This window comes from Hippopotamus amphibius, chromosome 6 (genome assembly GCF_030028045.1).
Source record: "Hippopotamus amphibius kiboko isolate mHipAmp2 chromosome 6, mHipAmp2.hap2, whole genome shotgun sequence".
Classification (NCBI taxonomy): domain Eukaryota; kingdom Metazoa; phylum Chordata; class Mammalia; order Artiodactyla; family Hippopotamidae; genus Hippopotamus; species Hippopotamus amphibius.
In genome coordinates, this window is record NC_080191.1 from 138,146,517 (window position 1) to 138,167,568 (window position 21,052).

Below are 21,052 nucleotides of genomic sequence, written 5' to 3' on the forward strand. Positions count from 1 at the left end.
GTGTGTTGGACGGAATTGCATTTTCTGCAGTTGGTGCTGTTCTGAGTCCCCAGGATGAGGATTTTGCATCATGATACCAGAGGGAAGCTCAGATCTGTGCACTGCAACAGGGAGTTGGGGAAGCTGGTCCGGGTACTCCTTGTACCTGGCTTATGAGCCTCTTGCCCAGTTGCCAGCATCCCATGTGCTGAGGTGGGGAACACAGTGCAAGTGACAAAATGAAAGAGACAGACATCTCACCCTTCCCAGAGACAGTGTGTTAAGAGTGTACCTCCACATCTAATTCTTCTTCCCCAAGAGAAGTTCCCCAAGGTGAACCTCATGGTCCATCTCCAAGCACTTTTTCAAAATACCTATGGTCAGTTGAGGCAAGTAGTCATCCCCAAGCCACCTTCCTTAATATATTTAATTTTGCAAAATTTTCATAAATCTTTTTACCATATAGAGGGATAATTTTACTGCCTCCTGAAACACAAAATATTTTGTGGGCAAAATGTTTCATCCCAACTGAGCCTCATACCCAACACATAAAATAAAAGATGTCCTATATTGGTCTCGAATGATAAAACTAGGGAGTATATCAATTTAAGTAGTACATCAAGATATCTTAAAAGTTCTTTCTGAAGAAAGTAGTAGACAGCCCTTCATGCTCAGATTCTAGTGGGTTATTTAATGGTTAACAAAGGAAAGGAAATATAGTCTGTCCCTACTGACAGGAGGTCAAGGGAGGGCTCATTTCCCAATCCCCTCTTCCTGTGAATGAGAAAACAAGGTATCAAATTTGACTTCATTTAAGATTCTGCTCAATTTAAGCCTGGTTTCATCCACAGCAGGGAAAAAATATATTGCCCTAACAGAAAGGGGAATTTCAAAGCATTTAGTGCACTATTTGATACAGGCTTTTAAATATAAGTTCAATGAAAAATAAGTAAATAAAAGTTCAATTAAGTTATGTTTCTGTCTTGTTCTATAGATTTTTATTTGATTGGGAAATTTTTTTTCCCCAGAGTTGTGTTGAAGAATACTTTGTTTCATTGTTTTGCCTGGTTGGGGTATAGTTGTGTTTTGTCTTGTTGAGGTACTGTGTGTTTGTCTGAGAAGAGAGTGACATATCTATCCTCTCAAAAATTAAAAAAGTTACATCCAGTAACTTGTTTTTAGGCCTTTAGTCTTAAAATCTAATTTATATGTTTTACCGCAAAAGAGGCACAGTGATAAGTGCCCAAATGGTGGGGGGAAATCTTTTTAACAGGGTTTCAGTATGGGCCTGATCTGAAATAGAAATTTAACACAAGCACATCATTCCTATGTAAAGTAGCACTGGGGGCCTCCAACATCATGATTTAGACATCAGGCAATTTTAAGAAATAAATATGCAATGCATATTTTAAGCTAAAAGTTTAGTATTTTCTCTTGGAAAGGGGGTGGTGATGGAGGATGGGAAGGAAATAGGAGCATCGCTGTGATACATCTCAGTGCATGTGTGATTTTTGGAGAGTAGAGACCCCACCTTCATAATACACACACACACACACACACACACACACACACACACACACACACGGCCTTAGGTAACTAAGATTTCACATGCAGAAGCTCAACATCAATAGCGCCATATTCTATTATTTATTTATATTCTCTATACCAAGGGAAAATTTGAAATCTTGGTGTACTTAGTATTCTCCTGGGCACTATCTAGAAGCATCAGAAATTACCAGGCTTCCTGAAATAGAACGTACTTTGACAAAATTGCTTGAATTCAGAAGAAAACAACCATCCAAAGGCCTAGTGAAAGTCAGCGTAGGAGAGCCATTAAGGGGGGAAAGAATGCTAAGAGCACAGAAGAACATAATGAGAGCATTAATCCTAGTCCCCCTCCAAGCTGTGCCGCAGTCATCCAAGTGACCGCAGTCATCCAAGTGACCGCAGTCGAGTTTCTTGTGTTCAGGTCTTAAGCTGGGCAGAAAGCTTGACGTTGGTGGTCCTCAGTTTTTCTGATATGGGTAAACGATTGGCATTCTGTCTCCTCCCAACACTTTCACCTCCTCCACTCTCTGCTCCCAGTGCCATTAGTTTAACTTGTTAAACCTACGCTGAAAAGTCTATTGCAAAATTGCATGCATATGTTCACGGTCTATCTAGCTGTTGGAATACCTTAATTGAAAAGCAAAGCAAATGTAGATGAACATTGCACCAAAGAAAAAAAAATTTATTTGCAAAGAGGTTATAAATCAGGTGTCTGTGTAGCGTGTGGTATTTGGGATGTTAAGGCAGAAGGAAAGGCAGTAGGAGGCTAAAGCGTTAATCAGGATGAAATAGAGTTTCCATCAATAGGAATAGGAAAATCTTTTGACAATGAATAAGTGATTTCCCAGTAATGCGGCCGGTGCTCTCAGAGTCAATAATTTCCACCAGTGGCCGATAATGACCGTTTAAAAGCATCAGCTCACGTGACCAATGCGCCTTGCAGTTCAGATCATGGCTTGACAGGAAACTGAAGCTCTCCGTTCTAGTCCTTGAATTTCAGGGCAGGGGGGTGAGCAGAGGCCCTTTCAACCTCAGGGATTGTAAGTGGCTCAGTGTACATTTTCTAAGGGGAAGCATTAGTATCTGGGCCCATGCTTTTTGCCAGTTCACTTTAGAGAGGGCTGCAGTAGAGGAAGGAACCAGGAAAAATTCTCTGTAGGAAGGACATGAGTAACTGTGTATCCCCTTGTTTGTGCATAGCTGCTACAAACCACCAGACATTATGTTCAGCTCAAGCCTTTTGAGATGGTGTTTTGTTTTGTTTTTTCCTTTCCTGGATTCATTTGGACCTCTCAGAAGTAAAAATAATTACAGCGTTGATCCCAAGCATCTAAAGTCAGGATCTTGCCACCAGGCCTAGAAATGGGAAGTAAAATAAGACAATGGCTAATAATGAATTTTTTCAAGGTCTAGAGCTGTGCTTCTAAAATTTAAAGTGCACTCAAAAATCCTAGCGCTCTTTTAAAAGTGCGTTTTTTGATTCAGTAGGTCTGGGGTGGGAGCTGAGAGTTTGCATTTCCACGTGATGTGGATGCAGTGGTCGATGGACACACTTTGAGTAGCAAAGCTCTAGAAAACATCAAAGATCAGTCCACGTGATAGAAAAATAGCATATAGTTTAAGCCGGCACAAACCATCCAGATAGCAGTGGTGCAGCTCCTTCTGGAAAGGGTCTGGGCTACGAGCCTGTGTGCTGAGCACTTCTTTAGGGAGGGTGCAAAATAAATTCACCACCACTGGGGACCAGGTTTCAAGGGGAGATGTTTTATTGCTTGTCTCTATATAGTACTTACTAGAGCATCACTTATGCCAAGAAAAGATGTAGGGGATAGAGGAAAGGAATGATCTCTAGTACTTTCTTAGTACTAATCCTTGTTGCTGTTGTGTGGCTCGGGAATTTCCATCTTGGATTTTGAGGTGCCCTTCTCCAAAAGGTAATACATTATTAATGTATGTGCATATGCTTATATGTATGTATGTATGTGGTCAATATTTTATCAGTGTATATAAATTAATTTGAATAGGTTTATATATATACATAGTTAATAGTGAGAGTTTAGCCATTTTAACTGTTTATGTAAGGCTACCCTCTTAAAACCAAAGTCGAAAGATGTTACTAATTAGGCTTATAGTTTTATGTACTTTACTAAGTCTTGTAATATCTAAATTTTTATTGGGAATTCCCTGGTGGTCCAGGGGTTAGGACTTAGCGCTTGCACTGTGGTAGCCTAGGTTCAATCCCTGGTTGGGGAACTAAGATCCCATAAGCCATGTGGAATGGCCAAATAAATAAATAAGTTTTTATAATTGCATGCATGTTAGCTCTTGATTATAGATAGCTAAGTGGGCTAGGATGCTAATGTAGGTAAGAGGCTGAAATCCCTGAAATTCGTGGTGGGCCCCTTCCTTCAACCCGAGCAGACCCATGTTTACCTTCTAAATGTACGTAGTTTCCACAGAAGATTTCGGTTGGCAAGCACTCATATGAACTATTAAGGTTACCTTCTGTGGACAGCATTCCAAGGACAAGGGAGATCTCTGCTAGGAAGAAGCCCTGCCCAAAGGCAAGTGTGGCTCAGGAGATACATCTTCCATCTAACAGAGGTGCAAGACGTTCTCTTGGAAATTGAAGTGGGGGGATGAGGGTGGATGGAGTTAAAGGGGTATTTGGATGTGGGTCCTGGGGTCCAGGGAAAATATTTACTTTAAGGAAGTAGGGCTACAATAAACTACATTGAGACACCTTTATGCTACAAGTCTTCCACAAATTGAACTTTTTTTAATTTGTGAAGAAACATAGTAGACAAACGAATGTGAGCATGTCAGCAAAGGTTCAGATGCCGAAAGCTGTCTTGAACAGCATGTTTGCTTCAGGACTCTGTTCTTAACTGTGCTGAGGATGGGCAAGAATTTACACTGGAAAAGGTACTGACGGGCACATTTGCTGCTTTCTGTCTAAGCATGTCAGACGAGTAGATTGTGCTGCCGAACGGAGCCTGGGCCTTTGAATTCTTCTTTGGCCCATTTCTCGTGCACACAGTGACTTAAAAAAAAAATACTGGACATACATTTGAGTTTATGGCAGTAGTAATTCAATAACGAGGAGCGTGTGTGTGTGCACTTCTGTTTGTCTGCTTCTTGCATCAAAACATCCTCCAGCTGTGGGCCTTTTCCTTCTCTGTATGTAAAGGCAGTAAACAAAACCAAAAGCCATGGGAAAAGGGTAAAGCGAGCAGCAGAAAGAAACGTCCTCTTTTGTGAAAAAGCCCGCCACCGGCTTTCAAAGAAAAGTTGATGGATCTTTTTCTCTTGCCTATATTAATAGAACAAAGCAGTAATCCTGGGGCAGAGGGGTCCTTCTCTGTGTTGGAAATGAATTTCATTCTGGTGCTGGGGTTTCTCCCTGAAAATGAGACGTTTACATCTGATTTTAAGAAATGATTGGTTATGGAAAATAGGGGGAAGAAAAGGCAGATTTCTGTCTTACAGGTTAGCTTCTAAATTATACTGTTTGGTTTTGTCACAGGATACCCGGCTTTTAACTCACCAGTGAAGTCTGTGAGGATGGGCTTTGCGTCTATTTTTATCCCGTACACTCTACCCCTGGTTCAGAATAAGGTTGCTGGATTCCTCACAAAACTCCTATCCACACTCAGCCCTGAAGGAGGAAGTTGGGAAGTTGAGTCGGCTTTTTCTGGACTGAGGGTAGAAAAGGTTCTGAGTAGAGGAATCCAGGCAGGATCATTCAGGGGAAGGTGACAGCAGATGTGGGAAGGCTGGACTCTTAACCAGTCGAGTGTCAGGGCAGGGTGAGCCTCAGAGAACAGCAGCTGCCCCCGTGCTGGAGCGCAGGACAGACCAGGGAGGCCGGGTAGGGCGGTGTCTCTGGGACAGAGAGGGGCAAGGTCACGTACAGCCGGACACAGACTCTTAGCTGGCTCTCCATGTCAGCATGAGCCGTGACCAAGGTCCTGGGCAGCTGCACATCAGCCTATCAGAATTCATGGGAGGTTATTTCTTAAGTGAAATTCTAAAGAGTTAAAGGATGAATTTGGACAGTGATGGAATGGATGATATCATCAGTCAAGAATCCCCATTGGATATGGAGGGGAATTATAAAAAGGTAAGGGGGGGGAGAGCTCTTTTGTTTGTAAACAATCGGACCATTTTTCTAACTGGGAGAAAGATCACCCTTGAGGAGTGGCCAGATTCCACACTCAGTGGCCATTGCCGTAATATATTCAGGAAAGCTAAATGCACAGAATCGAATGCATTAAGCTGGGAGAGTTCTTCTTTCTGCGTTTCCCAGCTTGTATTCATTGATATATTATAGCAGTAACTGGAATACACATATTGTTTTTCTGAAGTTGAAAAAAATTCTATTATGCATTTAGTTTCTAGGCAGGCTTTTTATATAAGGGAATAATTTTTTAAATTATTGACATGTTGACAGTTCACCTGCAATAAATAATTATTAGCATGTTTAATCTAGCCTTGTACCTTTGACCTTTTTAAACAGTGAAAAATATAAAGTTTTACTAAGAGAAGTGTGGGGTTTTAAAAAAAAAACTGATATATATAGTATCTGCTAATTCTTTGCTTGCCTTTTCTTTTGAAAGTCAGTAAATATATTTTTGGTATGTTTTATATGGTACTGATCTGGTAATAACAGCCCCAAGTAAAAATAGCTTTAAGTTATATGGGTGAGGTCATGAAATTAAACTACAAGTATATGCTTGTCTGTCCACAGAGGGCTAAACACTATGTCCTTCCCCCTTGTTACTTTCTGTAAGTCAAGTGTAGGTCACAACACAGCACAGTATGAAGAATAGGGGCCCTTCCATCATGGGCCTGGAAAGGAAGACCTCTTTTCCCTCAGAGGCAAATATCCTGAAACAGTAAAACTTGCTCCTAAATTTTTAATTAGATCAAATATGTCACTACATTTTTTCCCCTAGATTGAGATGGAAGCTTCTGTCTTGATAGATCTTTATGTATAATATTGTAAAATATGGCAGTTCAGGTCTTATATACACAGTCGTGTGTGAGTATGGGGGCTGTTTTAAGTACATACTTTATTTCTGAGAGTAGTTCACAATTGTTTATGTTCTTTCTCCAAGAGCTAAAACTTAAATATGTAAAAGAGGTGTAAATGACCTCCCTTGCTGCTCTGTGTGTTTCTCGTTTCTCGTGATCCCCAAGAAGGAAGTGAGGGCCCAAGGGGATAAGTGCTCAGAGTTCTGAAACCCTGACACCTCTCCGATGTCCCCTCCTGCCGGAAGCGGGTGTGCAAAAGATACTTGGGACACTCAGCTATCAGAGTCGGTCACTTACCCAACCCGGTAGAACAAGTGCATGGTTCTCACGTTGCCTCTGTTTTCAGTGCCAGAGGACTGGTTACAGTTTTCTTTGTCACAGCGTTTCTCAGCTAGGAAAGTGTAGGTCAGTTTGCACTTAGCAAAAATGAAAGACGTACCATTGCTAATGCAATGACAATAAAGTAATGACCACTGTAGCTTTACCCTACTTAGAAACAGAGAGAGCCCAGATGCCTGGAATGACTGAGCTGTGATATGCGGGCAACCTGATACAGTGCTGACTAAAGTGACAAACACGTAAGGCTCAAGTAGCTTTAAAACATCAACAACAACAAAACAGAGTTGCATTGTATAACCCTTTATCTCACGAAGGCAGTAGAATGCCACATGTGACTTCAGGAGAAATAGTATCTGAGAGGTTAGTACAAAAGGCTGCTAGATGAAACTTTTAGATGTGGAGAATGCCCAGAGGTCAGTATATGTTGTTCTGGACCCTAAACATGGAAGTCATTCTCTTGTCATTTCAACGTTTTAATTACCTTTCTCAAGCAAGGTGCTTTCGACTGTGTACGTATCATGGGAACTATGAAGGCTTCATTATGCTATAAACTCACTATTGATCATTTCATTAAGCACTTCTAGTGAAACCGGGCAACATATGCTTTCTTTAAAATATAAAGGATAGGAAAACAGTTACCTACTATAAAGATCACATTTCCTAATTAGAATCTTCCTTTGCTAAGTATTTTTTTTCTCTAATGTTTTGTTTTTGCTGTTTGGTTGACTAAGTAGAAAATTTAATTAGATGCCATAAAGCAGTGGTCTGTAGTGTTTTTTGACCTCATATCCATCAGTAAAATGTTTTTGATCTGAAGCCTTTAATGTACATATATTCTATTCATAAATTACACAAATATACCACTGTAAAAATACAGCTTCTGTGTATAAAACATATACAGTCGTCCCTTGGTATCCACAGGGGATTGGGTCCAGGACCCCCACAGATACCAAAATCCCAGGATGCTCACGTCCTTTCTGCAAAACGGTAAGATGTTCGCATATAACTCACACACATCCTCCTATATTCTTTAAATCATCTTTACATTATTTATAGTACCTAACACAGTGTAAATGCTATGTAAATAATTGTAAATACAATGTAAATTCTATGTAAGTAGTTACTGGGTACATGGCAAATTCACGTCTTGCTTTTTGGAGCTTTCTGGCATTTTCTTCCCAAATATTTTCGATCTGTGGTTGGTTGAATCTGCAGGTGCAGAACCCAGAGACATGGAGGGCTGACTGTATACAGATAGATATTTTTAAGAATAAGATGTTTAAAACTTAAATAAAAATAAACGTTTTAATAATTTCTTCTTTCACCTCCTGTCACTGTGAGGTCAATTGTCCAAAACAATTGGAAAATGGGAATATCCCTGCCTGGGTACAATAGAATTTTTTATACCAGTTGCACTAATAAATACCTCATGTGTAGAGGGATTATTTTACAAGGTTGTTTTAAAGTCAGGCAAACAGCCTTCAGGGGAAAGGTCACGTTATGATGACTAAAATTAGATTCCACGCAGGCAAAGGAAGGAAGAGAGTACACATCTGTTTCATTTCCTTGGGGAAGGTCCTGATGGTAAGAAAGATGTTTCATTAAGGACCTCTGGTTTGTTCCGTAATAGTAGTAAGACTGCACTCAACAGAAAACGCATCTTAGCATCTAGGAAGGAAAGCCTGCACCTTTGCAGAATCCTAGGTGTGAAAATCCGGCCCACTATGGCCCTGCCTTGCCCTGAGCAACTGCTGACCCTCTGGTCACACAGCCCACTGTCTTCAGGACATGCAGGCACACAGCCTGCCTGTCAGTGTCCTGATTCCTTGACCCATCACTCACCAAGAGCCCTCCTTTGTCCCTGACATTGTGTGCGGGGCCAGGAACACAGAAGGGAGGCAGGGCTTTCCCTCAAGATGCTTACAGTCCAACTTGGGGGGCACACAAACAAGCAAGCTGCCGTGGGCTTGATGCCACCTGGAGGGGTGTCCAGACAGTCAGCGTGGAACTAGAAAATGCACAGCCTGCGCCCTCTCAGGGCTGGGGGTAGATCCGGATTATACCAATGGAGAGAGAGAGAGGAAATCAAGAAAACTGAGCATGAAACACGGTAGAGGACTGGCTCCCACTTTGTCCCAGAGCAGAGCAAACGCAGGGAAGCTGGCCCTGCCTTCTGTCCCCAGGCCACTCCTGGCAGAAGGAGCTGCGGCCAGGGCCCTGTGTGACAGGAGGGTGGGCAAGCCAGCCCGCCTGGCTTTGTGTCTCCAGGGTGCTGTCTCTAGTGTGGTGCATCCAATTATGGTGAAAGATGAGGGAGGAGCCCGTGAAAAAATTAAAAGGCTGGAAGGAACAATATTTAAAGTGAAGCCACAGCTGCGCCTCATGTTTTTTTAAAAAGGTGAATGGAAATGACTGCTTGAGATAAACTGTAATAAACAGGAACGCAGAATGCCAGCTGCCATTGCAGACAAGAGCTCTGCCCTCCCCACACAATTACTGAGGAAAAGCAGCCGTCGACCTCCGTGAACCCTCCTGTCTTCCTGTCTGTAAGGGCCGAATACGCTTGAGGAGCTCTGTTCAGTTGCTGAACCCTGGAGCCCAGCCCCACCTCAGCCCCCTGGGGACCGTCTCTTCCACTTTCTGGGCCAGGGTTTCCTTTTCTTTCAAGGGAGGAATGGGCCCGGTTGGTTTTAGGTCTTGTAAATATGAAGCCTCTTGGCACCTAGTTCGGGCTTCTTTGCATTGCTGTACCATGTGGCACCGTGGTAAGCCATCGTTGGTCAGGGAATGGGTTCTTTCAGATAGATTTTCCAGATATATGGAAATTATATCTCAATTTCAAAAATAAACATACACATTTTGGGGGGGAGAGTGTGGTTTATTTTTTAATTGAGATATAATTCACATACCATAAGATTCACATGTCCAAGTGTACACTTTGATAGTTTTTAGTATATTCATAAGGTTCTAGAAATCACTGCTATCTAATTCCAGAATATTTTCATCAGTTCCCCCCCCCCCAAAAGCCTGTCCCCATTAGCAATTGCTCCTAATTCCCACCTCCCCCCACAACCATTAATCTACTTTTTGTCTTTATGGATTTGTCTGTTCTGGACATTTCTGGGTCTCTTTCATCCTTTTCTCCACTCTTCTCAGCAGCTTACCTCACCCCTCCCTTTAAAAATAGCAACAGGACCATTTAATGAATTTCTCTCTGAGTCAAGCACCGTGCCAAGTACTTTCTGTATAGTATTTTATTTAATCCATAATACAACCTAAAAAGTAAGGTATCTTTATCCCTTCTTTCAGAAAAACAGAAACGAAAACAAGAAACTGGGGCTTAAAGTGTTTCCATTACTTACAGTAGTAAGTGTCAGAGGGAAGATGTTAACTGGGTCTTCTTGGCACCGATTGCCCTGTGCCAGGCTTCTGCTCTGCTTTCTGGTCACACACTTGTGTTCTGCTCCCCCAGACCCTCAGCCCACCCTGACGTGGGAGGTGGGGGACACCAACTTCCTGGCAGTTGATTGTGGTTTGGCTGTCTCATAACCTTGCAGTGGGTGTTTTGGACTATTGTATTCTGACAGTGATACTGAATGACTGAAATGGTTTTACACTTGTAAAATGGCACCTGTTAAAAATAGAGTCCCCAGATAACATTGTCCTCTGTTAACAGTAGTCTCTGTAGGCAATCATTTGAGAACCAGAGAGAGCTCAAGATGCACCCAGCAGTTTGTGTTTTGGATGGGCTGATCAGAAGCGAGGAAAACTGTAGTTTTCAACTGTATCTCTTTAGGATTTGACATTGAAATACTTCCACTGCAGTAGTCATCCTTGTGGATTGCACTTTGGGCTCCTTTTACCTCCACCAAAGTTCCATTCAGCCAAGAAGTGGCTACTGAACGTCAACCCTAGGGGTTTGTTAAATACCTTTGCTCCAGTCCTTAACAATTAGATGTTCGAGTGTTAGGGACTCTGACAGCACTTCTGTCTGCCTGTTTATCTCCTCTCCCTGTCGTGTGAGGAGGAGGAATGCAGTCGTTAGGCCAAACCATCCTCCGGGTTAACTAATTGTAAACAAGCATCTCCATCCTCTGGACTGGCATCCCAACTCTTTTGGTGTTGGCAAATCCTTAAGTAAAACAGGTGTCAGTTGGCCCCTGGACCCTCCTTGGATGCCCATCCTGGACTTCAGGTATCCAAGGGCAGCTCTCCCATGAGTACTGATGCTGAGCAAGCCAAACCCAGGCCTCAACATTGCCCAGCAGCCTGGCCTGATTAGTCCTCTGATCTAGTCCAGAGGACTTGTTTAGACAGATCAGTGCGAGGATGCAAAGATAAGAGATTTCAACAACATTTCGGGAAACCTTTCTGGATTGTTTAAGTATCTGAAATACAAACTGTCAGAAAGACAAACTGAAAACAAAGCACCCAGACTTAATATCCATTCAGCGATACAGTGGAAAGATACTAGGTTATTTAACTTATATTTCTGCTAATAATTGAAAAGCTCTTCCCAGGGGATGAAATAAGATGCAAGAACTTGTAATAACCTGCACAGAGCAAGCGTTTATGCCCTTGACATTCAAAAGCATACAATCTATATTCTTATAGAATGCTGTTTTCATGTTTTGACCTTGTGACAAACCTATAGTTGTTTCAGTGAGAAAATAATTAGAAAGGACTATCAGTATATTTGGGTTTTCTTTTTTCTTTTTTTCTTTTTCTTTTAAAGAAAATGAATAAAATTTGCCTAATTAACAAGTTCTATCCTTCTGGTTCCAGATGTTTAAAAGCCTCAGACTCCTCCATAGTGGAATTCTGCCTGTAAATTTAGAGTAAAACTTTCTTTCTTAAGCTGAGGAGAGAAATAAGAGTGACTATTATTTTCCTAAAGGAAGAGTTCTTTTCCACAGGGAGCTCCAGGCTCCCGATTGCATTCCCGGATGGATGCTGCTAATGGCAATGACGCCAGATATCACTAGGCAATAGATTGCACTGAAGCAATGGGATCATTAATTACTCTGGAACAGGCATGCTGGCAAGGCCTTGGCAGAGACCAGACGGCTACAAATGAAATGCACCTGGATCCAGAGTCTGGCCAGTCCCCATGCCACAGAGTTGTGCTCAAGATCCACCTCTGTGTTGCACCTAGCTCCTTGATCTGTCCAGATGTTTAAAGCCACGGTTCTCAAGGTATCGGAGCCAGCAGCGTCTGGGAACGTGTTACCAATGTACTCTCTCAGCCCCACCCCAGACCTGTTCTTCAGGGGTGGGGCTGGGGGTGGGGCAGCCGCACAACCTGAGGAATTTTAATTCCCCGACCAGACCAGGGATTGAACCCAGGCCCTTGGCAGTGAGAGCACAGAGTCCTGACTACTGGACTGCCAGGGAACACCTCCCCCAGACCTTACGAATGAAAAAATAGTCTTTGGTTTTGCAAGCCCTCCAAGGTGCTTCTCATGCATAATCAAGTTTGAGCACTCCTGTTTTGAAGAAATGTGTGCCTGTACCCACCTGTGTGAGTCTCCACTTGGCACACAGATGTCACAGCAGCATCCCTGCATCCTGAGTTTCTTCCTGGGCCTTGGAAGACCACGGTATTCATCAGCGTCTGGAAGAATGCAGCTCCCAGCCCTTAGGAAGTTTTTTTCTCAATGCTTTTCTCAGTGGCTTTCCTTTTTCCCATTGGTGAAAAATGTTTAGGTCATTGCTTTAACAGACATGAGGCCTGTGCGGGACACCCAGGTAGAAGATGGAGAAAGAACATTCAAGCCCTTGAGGCTTCTTCCACTTAGAGAGGGAGAGAGGACCTTCCAGGAGACAGCTAACCCCTTGCAACTCCTGGGGCTTGTTAGAAATGCAGAGTCTCAGGCCCAGCCCCTGAATCAGAATCTGCATTTTAACAAGATCCCCAGGTGATTTGTATGTACCCTGAAGTGTAAGAAGCACTGGCAGAGGGAACGACTTCAGCAAGGCAGAAAGGAAGCTGCTAGAAGTGGTATCTTCCAGGATTTGTAGTGAATTGAACCAAGACACATCATAAAATAAGCACATCCAATAATAACAGGCTATTTCAGTTCCCATGGTGAACAGGTAAAAGTAAGAAACTGTGGAGCTGGGAGGAGGGGAAGATGAATCCAGGGAAGAGACGGAAGAAAGGAAACAAGGGGGAAAACATTTTCCTTTCTCCCACTTCCCTTCCCCACAACTGAATCCCATGTAGGCCCAGCTTGTCTGCTGCTCCCAAGCTTACATCTGCCTTTGTTCCCAAAGCCCCTGTGCCATTTGCATATCTTCCTCCTTTGGGGAGTTTAAGGAACCCCTTCCTGTGGGTCAGACAGGCCCTTTCCTTTCTGGCTACCTGGGATCAGCATCTCTGCAGGAGTCAGAAGGAAGCAGCTGTTGGCAGTGTCCTGAGCACCAGCTGGCTTTAGGTTTAGGCTCAGGATGTTATGTCCCAAAGCGTGTTTCTGAGAACCCTAGTGGGCCCACAGCTGCCCCGACAAAAATACAGTTTGTCAAATTTTAGAAATGCAGAAGATATACAGTCTTCTGCTTATAAATTTATAAGATCAGCGTGTGAAAGACCAGGTGGCCCCTGCTTCAGAGACCAGATGCTGCAAGCAAGGTGAATGGGGCCAGAGAGACAAAGGTGGGACCTGAGGGGCTCGGATAACTGGTGTGTAAGGGTCGGGTGCATGCGGCATCCTGAAGAAAGTATGGAAATTGGGATTGACATATATACACTACTATCTATAAAATAGATAACTAATGAGAACCTACTGTATAGCACAGGGACCTCTACTCAGTGCTCAGTGGTGACCTAAACGGGAAGGAAATCCAAGAAAAGAGGGGATATACGTATACATACAGCTGATTCACTTTGCTGTACAGCAGAAACTAACACAACATTGTAAATCAACTGTACTCCAATAAAAATTAGTTAAAAAGAAAAAGAAAAAAGTATGGAAAGGACATGGGGCTGAATGAGAATCAGAGATGGACGGTATCTACCCATGCAGCACATTTTGTTTTTTATTTCTTTTACCAACCCCCCCTCTTTGTTCTCGTGGAGTTTGGGGAATTGCAGCAGGACGGTGGCATGATGGGAAAGGCTGAGCACCCACGTGCGGGGCCTGAAAGGGCTCAGTGGTCTGTGTTCTGAGATCGTGGCTCACATGATGCCCTCCAAGCCATTGTGAACCTTATCTGCTCAGGCACAGGGGGTGGCAGCGGGGAACCCAGCACCAGGCGAGGACAAAATCTGCCTGTGGCTGGACAATGGTGAGTCTGTGAGCACATTTTCACTCTTGATAATGGTCTTGATAGCCTTTCTGTCTCACCGTGATGAGCCGCTCCTCCTCAGGTGCCCTCTTGCTTTTTGCCTGCAATATCAATTTCAGATGTTTCACTTTGGTTTTATGATGGTATTTCCCAAGGCCATTTTAGGAGGGGACGTCGCTCCACTCGCCGTAAACACAGTCCAGGAGTGTCGTTTGGAGTCCGCCTCTCCCTTTTCCTGTGCACTTCGCCGTTCCTCACCCTGGGACATCTTTGGGCTTTGGGGGTTGGAGGACATAATTGCCCTGCAGGTATAATTCCTTAGACAAGACGAAAGAACTTTGAAACCACATACGCGCGCGCGCGCGCACATACACACACTCATGCTTTACAGATGTAGGCAACAGGAAGGAAATTAGATTCCCGTTGTTGAATTTTAAGAGAAAAACTGTTTTACTGGTAGGTTGAATCATTGTCACTTGAACTGTTAGGAATCACATTTGTTCCAAAAGAAAGATTAAGCAGCGGTGCCAAGAGAGTGCTCTGATGAGAAGGTATTTGTATCGTAAACAGTTGTGGTTATGACTAGGCGCGCAATGTGTATGTTTTCCAGTCAGGCGTGTTCTGCTTTTCTGAGAAAGCATCACGTCCGCCTCAGGAAAGAAGTCAATCCGTATCTAATTCCTGTATCTTATCTCCAACATGGCGTCCACCATTATTAACTTAGACACCTTACTCACTGATGTGGAGGAGTGATGTGGAAGGAAGAAGAGCAGGAGGATCTGGCACCAGAAGGATGGACTGGAATCTTAGCTCTTCTGTCTAACAGTAGGATAACCTTCCTTCACCCTCCGTTTCCTCGTCTTCAGAGCGGGAATTTTTGGAGGATTAATCGTAATACCTACCATTTATTGCAGATTTACATTACCACAGAGCAGGTACTGCTACTAAGCAATTTACATAAATATTCTCATTTAATCCTCCAACATCAAGTGGGATCCTTTACCTCTGGACTGAGAAGAGCTTTCCAAGCACAGAGCCAGCAGACACTTCGGAGGGAGTGAGCTATTGACTTTAAATAACATTTAGATTCCAAACTCAAAAGGACTAATCATATGCTTACTATACAATTTTCAAAACTCTCAAACCTTTATAGAAAAATAAGCAAACCTAGGAGTAAGTAGTTGAGAAAAAAGCAAGTACATTAACGGAAAGAATTTAAATATTTAATCTCACTGGTAATCAAAGAAATTGAAACAAAAAGAATAGCACTTTTTTGCCTATTGAATTAAAAACAATAGCATTTTTTTTAAGTGAAAATACTCAGTGTTAGCCAGGATATAGTGAAAGCTGCACCCTTTTACGTTGCTGGTGGGCATGTAAATTGGAACAGATTTTCTCTCCAGCAATGTGACAGAATGTGTCAGGAGCCTCCACAAATGTTCACACTCAGCTGATCTGGTAATTCCGCTTGCAGGAACTTATCCTGAGGAAATATACAGACATGTGGGCAGGAATTTATGTAAAAATGCTAACTCGTATGTAATTTTTAATTGGATACACCCCAAATGGGTGTAACAATAGAAGATAACTCCAGAAGACAGAATGATATGCAGCCCTTTACAATTGTATTTTTAAAGAATTTTGAATGAATGAGGGAAATTCTCATAATATAATAAACATCATGATCTCAATTTTATAAAAAAAGAGAAAAGTACACACACGTAAGATAAAAACCTAGAAGGAAATATACCGAATTGTTAGCAGTGATCTGTGTCTAAGTGATGGGATTATGGTGACTGTTATATTCTTTGTACTTTTCTTGATGTGATCTAGAGAGGGAAGAGGAGCCAGGGAGGAAGTTTGTGTATTACAAACAGTTCTGTTTAAACTGTTATTGAAGTATTCTGGTATAAAAATTGTAATTAATGTAAGTAGAGATATTTTTAAGACCTTCTCCGCTATCTATAGCTTTAGTATACCAAGTAAATTGGGAAGGATAGACATCAAGCATGTGCTCACACCTTCACACCTGGGATAGGTGTTTCTTTAAATAAAACCTCTTCCAGACCCCAGGCTAATGTTGGACATTAGTCATAAACACTCATGTTGTGATCTATTGATTTTATATTTGGGTATTTCATTCCACTCAACAGTGTTCTGACTGTAGAGGACATTGAGTGAGAATCTCTTTTGTCTGTTATATGGATTGAGAAGTAGGTTCACTGACTACATTAAATCTGCGTGGCAGATTTTGGGATTTTGAAATGAATCTGTTTTAAATGAAGATGCCAAGTATTGTGGTTCTGTTTTGGCAGGACCATCATCAGTACCAGCCTTGTATATTTGGAAGGGTGCATTACTTTCAGTAAGGTTCCCAGCAGTACAGTTGCAAGTGCTTAGTGAAATTAAAAGCATTCCTACTTCTCTTTACAACCTCGTGGTTACTTTCTCAGGACTCAGTGCTGTGCTAGCCCAGTAACAATATGAGGTCAGCATCATGTCCATAACTGTATAAAAGTAGTCTTTCACCTTGGGGCTGTATTAACACACACACAAATACACAAGCTCCTAGCATGACAGTTCCACTGGTACATGACAAAAGGGGTGGGAGGGTATCTATATAGATGGATCGATTTAAATATAATCACTAAGTATGCAAGTTGAAAGAATGCTTGTAGTGTCCAGGAATTTTAAAATGTTGGTGAAAAGCAGAATAGAGATGAACTTTCCTTTAACTGAAGTTCTCAAACCTGGTGAAACCTACATCCCGTGCTAGAGTCTAGGGATGTGTATTTTACACTAGATCTTAGCCAGAAGACTCAGAAGCGATGGCAATGTGCATTTTAAAGTCTCTACAGGAAATTCTGATGCAGACTGTTGAAGCTGACGCGGTTTTAGCCGTGCTGCACTGTCGTATATTTTATTCTGTGCTGCTAATATGATATCTACTTGCCCTGTGGCTCTGGAGCTCTTGAAATGCAGCTAGTGTGACTGCGGGACTGAATATTTTTTATTTTAATTAATTGATTTTTAATTTGAATGTAAATAGTTACGTGTGACTACTAACCCCCATGTTAAACAGCAGCCTTAACCTATGGTATATTTACGCTTCACTTGGGGATGAAATGAAGCCATTTTTCAGCCTGCCCTTCCAATAGGTTGTACATTTCATAACTGTGACACAGGGATGCTCAGGTGATGGCTCTGAGCTTTCCCTGTGACTTTTGGGTACTGGTGGCAGCAAATGTGGCTCCAGAACCTCCTACTGGAAGAATCAAGGCGATCGTGGGTTCAGTAACCACACCCGATCACGTTAGCTGGGTTTTGTAATATTATCTGTTCCGCATAGTCTTCAGCCCCCTGCTTCTCACAGTCTCCATCATCCCACACAACAGAAAACCATAATCTCATTCTCACCCCAGGATGTCTAACTGGTTATATTTGTTTTTTGTAGTAGTTTTATTTTTAACTAAGGAAATCATGTCTAATCTTCTCTCCTGTTGTTTAAAGGGTTTAAAAGTTCAGCATGGTGAGTTTTTATGGGACTTTTATGGGAAGCCAAGTGTTGTAAACATATCCAAATTATCCCAGTAGTGTAGTTTACCAAATCCCTTTCCTATGCACACCGACCTGACTTCCCTTCAAAATATGAAACAGATGGGTCCAATGAGAATCCTCCAGCTATTCCAGGCACTATGTTAGGATTTCTCACAATCGAAACCCAGTGAGATCAGGGTAACTCTTGAACAGAAACAAGAGTCCCCATCAAAACTGTAAGCTGGGTGGAGGCAGGGACTGTGTGTGTCTGTCGTGGGCCATGTTCCAGCATCGCAGTGCGGCTCCTGCCTCTCAGAGAGGCTTGGTGCCTGTTGGTTGAACGAATTAATGTTCTTGCCACAGAGCAAGTGGACTGAAGGGACCGTGTAAGGAAAAGACAAGATCCAGGGAAAGGCCACATTTGAGATAAAAGTGATTTGATTTAGGACAAAGTGCTTGCCCTCCATGACTTTACTCTGTCATATCTAGCAGGTAAGAAGTAGAAAAATTATGGCACCAAATAATCTACAGGTGACCCTTTAACAACCCCTGGGGATAGGGGCACCGACCCTCCTCACAGTCAAAAATCTACCTATAATTTATAGTCAGGCCTCTGTCTGCGCGGTTCCCCATTCACAGATTCAACCAACCGTGGATCGTGTAGCACTATAGTATTTGCTATTGAAAAAAATCTGCTGTAAGTGGACGTGAGCAGTTGAAACCCATGTTGTTCAAGCGTCAACGGTGGTTCTGTCCCGATGACGATCGTTTAGTGCCATGATGGTGATTTCCTAAACGAGTGATCGCAAAGGACTGCAAAGAATGGACATTGCTCACAGGTGCAGAATCGGAAAGACTGGTGAAATTTCAGCTCTTAATAATTCAGATGCTCTTGTGCTGTGGCCTGTTTACTTTTTGTCTAATGTTACAGTTCTAAGAGACGTCGCAGTTAGATTGCCTCTGGTTGTGACGTATCTGCCAGCTTATCGGCATGTTTTGTTTCCCTGAAATTTTAGGCACAGAAAAATGAGAGAGAATCTATCCGACAGAAGTTGGCGCTTGGAAGCTTCTTTGATGATGGCCCAGGAATTTATACCAGCTGTAGCAAAAGTGGGAAGCCAAGCCTTTCCTCCCGGTGAGTGTTGTTTTGGGTTGATTTTCTGGTATGTACCTAATGGATTTTGTCATCTGACTGTATGTTTAATAAGAGATATCCTTTAAGTCCTTGAGCATTTTTTCCCCATAATACTGCCACCTTTATTTGGATGCTAGACAGATCCCTCCCCACCCGTTTGTTGGGTTTGTTTGGGGGGTTTTAGTTTTGACGATTTGGGGCCCATTTGTGCAGTCATTTGAGGTCAGATTTCTATATTTCATTTTTTTTCTAGACACAATTCTGATTTTGCATTGCAGTGGGGGGAATCAAGCTACACTCTTAAGCAAGCTGACTGATGCTTGGAGAAGTGTGGCAGATCACCAGATTTCCCATTAAGCAGTCCCAGAGCATCCAGTCTAACCCCCTCATGCATTTGATTGAAATGAATACTGGTAACTGAGAAATACAATTCCCACTTTGATCATTGAATGTTTATTGCAGAACTTAACCTGTCCTGCAGGTGGTTTTTTTAATCCTAATTGATTCCAGGGTATCATTGGTCATTTCCATAGCTTCTAATTCTAATTAAAATATATTAAAATTATAATTCTACCTAGAAAATAGGGTTGTAGACCAGAGCTTCTCAAACTTTGATGTGCTATGTATCACCTGGAGATTTTGTTAAAATGCTGATTCTGATTCAGTAGGTCTGGATGGGGTTTAAGATTCATTTTTTTCTCTTTTTTTTAAGATTTATTTTATTTTTTTAATTTTTTTGACTGCATTGGGTCTTCGTTGCTGTGCATGGGCTTTCTCTAGTTGAGGAGAGCGGGGGTCACTCTTCGTTGCGGTGCGTAGGCGTCTCATTGCGGTGGCTTCTCTTATTATGGAGCACGGGCTCTAGATGCGGGGGCTTCAGTAGCTGTGGCGCACGGGCTCAGTTGCTCCACAGCATGTGGGATCTTCCCAGGCCAGGGCTCGAACCCGTGTCCCCTGCATTGGCAGGCGGATTCTTAACCACTGCACCACCTGGGAAGCCCAAGATTCTGTAGTTATAACAAGCTCCCAGATGATGTGCATGCTGCCAGTTCATTGGTCACACTTTGATCAGGGAGGCTGTAGACAATCTGCAAAATTAACTGTTAGGAGTACAGGTATTCAAGTGATTAACGCACATAAAACATTGTTTTAATAAAGATGGTAGTAACTCAAGACCCATCAGCATTCTCTTTTTTTTTTTCTAAGAACTTTTATTGAGATACAACTGACATACAATAAACTCAGTATATTTTGGTTGAATAAATGAATGTATAACTATTAAATAAAAATGTGATTTGTGTGTATAGAAAGAGATTAGCACACCTCCTGGCTTGTGATAATTATTATGGCCCTCACTGTGTTTCACTGCATTTCTGCTTGCTTCCATGTTACTGTGCCTCACCAGTTCAGCTTCCTTAGATATTTTGATCTTTAGAACGAGACGCTTTGGATTGTAGACCCGCATGTTCTGTCATCGCAAAGGAGCATCTCCCTTTGTAAATTAAAGACTTAGCATTCTAGTTCATGCACCAGCTTCTTGTGAGTTTGGTCAATGTGAGTCAGTCCCCCTCAGCCAGCTCACATCCTATAAAAGGGCCTATAAAAATTCAGGCAACACCAGGGCAAAGCTGGCTGACCCACTAGCATTCTCTTGATCCCTCCCCAAATATCTGTTTCTTGTTAGGATATCTGTCTCTTCCTCTGGGTTCTCTAAGAGCAAATATCCCCTGTATAAATACTAGGTATACTTATCATGTTAAACCAGATGTGGGAGACAGATGATAACATTCATGCATTCATTCAGCCAATGGATTTCCACTCTTTCCTTCGTATGAGGCCCAGAATTAGGAACTTTGGAATCTATTCTGTCTGTCTTTCAGTAAGCCTTATACTTCTGTCTGATCCTTACAGATTCGTGTAAATCAGCAAAAATCAGAAAGCACACGCACACTCACATACATGCGTGTTTAGGAGTCCCTGCAGGTTAGTACCTGGAGACAGGAGCAGCCTGGCCATGCAGTGTTCAGGCGTGTCCTCCTCCACTGGGTGTGGGGCCAGACCCAGCTCAGAAGATTCCCTCGCTCTCATCATCCAGAGCTGGAAGGTCAGCCTTTCCCTTTGCTGTGGAAGGATATCTTTCCCCTCCCGGTGGGTTGTGGCAGGAGGAGCTCAGGCCTAGGGACCTGGAGA

At 42.5% G+C, this 21,052-nt stretch overlaps 1 protein-coding gene across 9 annotated transcripts in view; it reads left to right on the forward strand.

The window, feature by feature from the left end:
- SCHIP1 (schwannomin interacting protein 1) overlaps positions 1–21,052 on the forward strand; it is a 124,342-nt gene that overhangs the window by 74,095 nt on the left and 29,195 nt on the right. For 6 of the 9 annotated variants that reach the window (XM_057739006.1, XM_057739008.1, XM_057739009.1 and 3 more), the window contains one exon: positions 18,744–18,862. In XM_057739006.1, coding sequence (XP_057594989.1) covers positions 18,744–18,862 — 119 coding nt within the window. Of the gene's footprint in view, positions 1–5,218; positions 5,651–7,824; positions 7,891–18,743; positions 18,867–21,052 lie in introns of those variants that run through there. The other 3 variants (XM_057739010.1, XM_057739011.1, XM_057739014.1) reach the window with 3 other exon arrangements.